The sequence below is a fragment of the Microtus pennsylvanicus genome, chromosome 16, assembly GCF_037038515.1.
Source record: "Microtus pennsylvanicus isolate mMicPen1 chromosome 16, mMicPen1.hap1, whole genome shotgun sequence".
Lineage (NCBI taxonomy): Eukaryota > Metazoa > Chordata > Mammalia > Rodentia > Cricetidae > Microtus > Microtus pennsylvanicus.
The window spans coordinates 6729956-6732984 of NC_134594.1; the positions used below are offsets into that span (position 1 = coordinate 6729956).

The 3029-nt window shown below is 55.3% G+C and overlaps 1 protein-coding gene across 1 annotated transcript; it reads left to right on the top strand.

Moving 5' to 3' along the window:
• The first annotated feature begins 352 nt into the window (after positions 1–352).
• Positions 353–2394, top strand: LOC142836632 (uncharacterized). The gene is made up of 3 exons (XM_075951048.1): positions 353–888; positions 1415–1462; positions 1928–2394. Exons 1-3 carry the CDS (start codon positions 353–355, stop codon positions 2115–2117), a joined length of 774 nt encoding a protein of 257 aa, XP_075807163.1. The 3' UTR covers positions 2118–2394.
• The last annotated feature ends 635 nt before the right edge of the window (positions 2395–3029 follow it).

Below are 3029 nucleotides of genomic sequence, written 5' to 3' on the forward strand. Positions count from 1 at the left end.
CCCGACTAATTCGGTCCTGGGAGACCCAAAGGGTCCCACCCCAGAGGACCAGCTGGACCAGCAAGACTGCGTCCCCGGAGATCCGACTAATTCGGTCCTGGGAGACCCAAAGGGTCCCACCCCAGAGGACCAGCTGCACCACCAAGACTGCGTCCCCGGGGACCTGACTAACTCGGTCCTGGGAGACCCAAAGGGTCCCACCCCAGAGGACCAGCTGGACCAGCAAGACTGCGTCCCCGGGGACCTGACTAATTCAGTCCTGGGAGACCCAAAGGGTCCCACCCCAGAGGACCAGCTGGACCAGCAAGACTGCGTCCCTGGGGACCCGACTAATTCGGTCCTTGGAGACCCGATGCACTCCATCCCTGAGGACCAGGAGGACCTGACGGAATCCATCTGCGGGGACCCAGTGGACTCCACTCCGGAGGACCAGCCTGAGGCCGCTCCTGGTGAAGTGATGGGCTCTGACACTGGGGATACGATGCGTTCGGCCCCACAAGACCAAGACCAGCCGGAGTCCATCCCCGGAGACCCGGTGGACCCTGCCCCCGGGGACCTGACTGAGTCCTTCCCTGGGGACCCAGTAGACTCCGCCCCGCAGGACCTGACTGAGTCCTTCCCTGGGGACCCAGTAGACTCTGCCCCGCAGGACCTGACTGAGTCCTTCCCTGGGGACCCAGTAGACTCCGCCCCGCAGGACCAGCTGGAGGACCAGAAGGACTCAGTCCCAGGGGACCCTAAGATCTTAGACTTCGGGGATCTGGAGGAAGTGGTGGAAGACCTGATCACTTCCCTTCAGAACGGGGACCGCGAGCATCTCATCGCTTTCCTGAGCACCTACCCTGCTCATACCACCATCGAGCAGGTGCTGGATGTCATCTTCAGGCGGTGAGTGCCCACTTCCGAGCTCAGAGGCCTCACATCCTCTTGTCGTTTATGGGAGGCCTCTGCTTTTCTCTGAGCCTGCCTAGTTGCTAGAGTCTTGTCAGAAGCCAGCAGCATGTAGTCAGACATTACTACCTCCAGGTTGGGCCCTAGGGACTGCTGTGACCCTAATGAGTGTGAGTGTGGGTGTCCTCTGCACCTTCAGGAAGCTCTCTATCCTTGGCCAGTTTTCCTGAAGCATTGGTCAAAGCGCTTCTCCCATTGTAAAGGAGGTTCTAGAATTCATATTGGAGCACCCGATAGAGATGGGTCTTGAGTGGAGACCCGAGGAGGATAATCCGAGGGAACCTGTGTCCACTGAGATGTCTGGGTAGACATACTGCACAAACATATTTGAAGAACCTACAGAATGTAGGTGAACTAATAACCTGTGACTTTGATTCTGCTTCAGGAGTCAGCAGGCTTCTCAGATGTCTTTTAGGTAGGGAACTGGGACCCCACAGGTAACATCCTTCCTGATCTCCTCCAGGTATGCATGCTTCCGCCCCGGCTGCCAGGAGGATGAGCAGCTCAAGAAGTAAGTGAGCTTTACAACATGAGAAAGAAAGGCCTTGGCTCTGCAGGGTGGGCTCCCTTGGGTACCAAGGGTGAGGAATGGCTGATGCTTGGGGCTCACGCTCCACGTTTCTACCACCATACACCATACTGAGGTCTAAGCATTGACTGGAGGGTGAAAAGAACTGCATGGGCACGGTCCTTGCCAAGTGGGGATATGGGGAAAGCCTGTGGCCTCCGGTGGCCCTCTGAGACTCTACTACCCTCCTCACAGTCCATGGCGTGAAGGCTCGCTCAGCTGTGCTCCATTAGAGCCTGATCATGGGGCGTATGGAGTTCCCTGCTCCCATGGACCTCTCAGCCCTGCTCATTGTATGGCTAAGGGCTGGATAGCCTCCCCTTTGCAGTCTCACATGCACGGAGTCTTGGGCGGGATGGCAAAGGAAAGTCCAGGTCACTGGGTGCCCTGTCTGTCCCTTTCCACCAGCACCATTTGCACCCTCCTGGACACGTGGACGAGCGTCTTCCCCGGGGACTTTGCCACGACATCCGGCATGTCCGCGCTGAAGAAGGTAAAGACCTACCTGATAATCCATCTGCCGTACTCGGACGTCCTAATACATGTGCACGAGCTCCTTACGAGACTGCTCTCAGAAACTTCGGAGGAGAGCGATTAACAACAAGCCAGGTAGGTGCTTGACACTGTGAGGAGGTCTCAGGACCTGGTCTCAGGTCTCAGGAATGATTGGGGGATTGCCACACCGACTCCAGTGTCGTCTGTGTGACATGACATACGTCATTATGCCGGTCTGGAGCTGCGTGTCCTATGGGACCAGGCTTCCTGGAGGTCCATGGCAGATGGCCCGGTATAGGCCGCCGTTGAGGCATAGATGGGTTTCTCGATTAGCTGGCTATGCAGGATATGGGCTTTGCACGATCTCTTTTATGATAATGATATTCTTTATATCTACAAGACTAGGATTATCTCTTCAGGAACAGCTCTGGGATAGGGAAGCACAGTATGGGAATGTATAAGACTACAGCAAAAGAACCCTTGCCATACATGGGGGTGTATGATGAGCAAGGGAACAGAAGGGTTAATGTTGATGGACAAAGAGCGGTATAATATACTATGAATTTTATGGATAGGCTTGCTAGATCCCAACCCCCATGGTGTCTGTTGCATGTGAAGGTACAAAAAAGTATATTTCGGCAGGTGCAGAGAGCTGTCAGGCACATTTGGTCGCTAGATGAGATAAAGAAAGGGTTAGAAAGAGAAGCTTGGGGGGAGGCCCAGATAGCTCCTGATCTCTTATATCCTGTGGCGTTTGTGAGTCATCGAGCTAACTGTGTCTGGTTCCAGGGTGACACATCTAGATACTACGAAAACTCTGCTGCTGCTCCGTGGAGAAGAGGACGACTGGGGGAGCCAGGAGCGCATGGTGCCGCCGCCTCCATCAGCTGCCCTCAGCGACCTCAGCCATGCCCTCCTTCTTGTTCCTCACAAGCTGCCTTACTCACGGGAGCATGCTAATCACCAGATGTGTCACAGATGACAATAGTGCACCCTCCTGATCTCCCTGTTGACT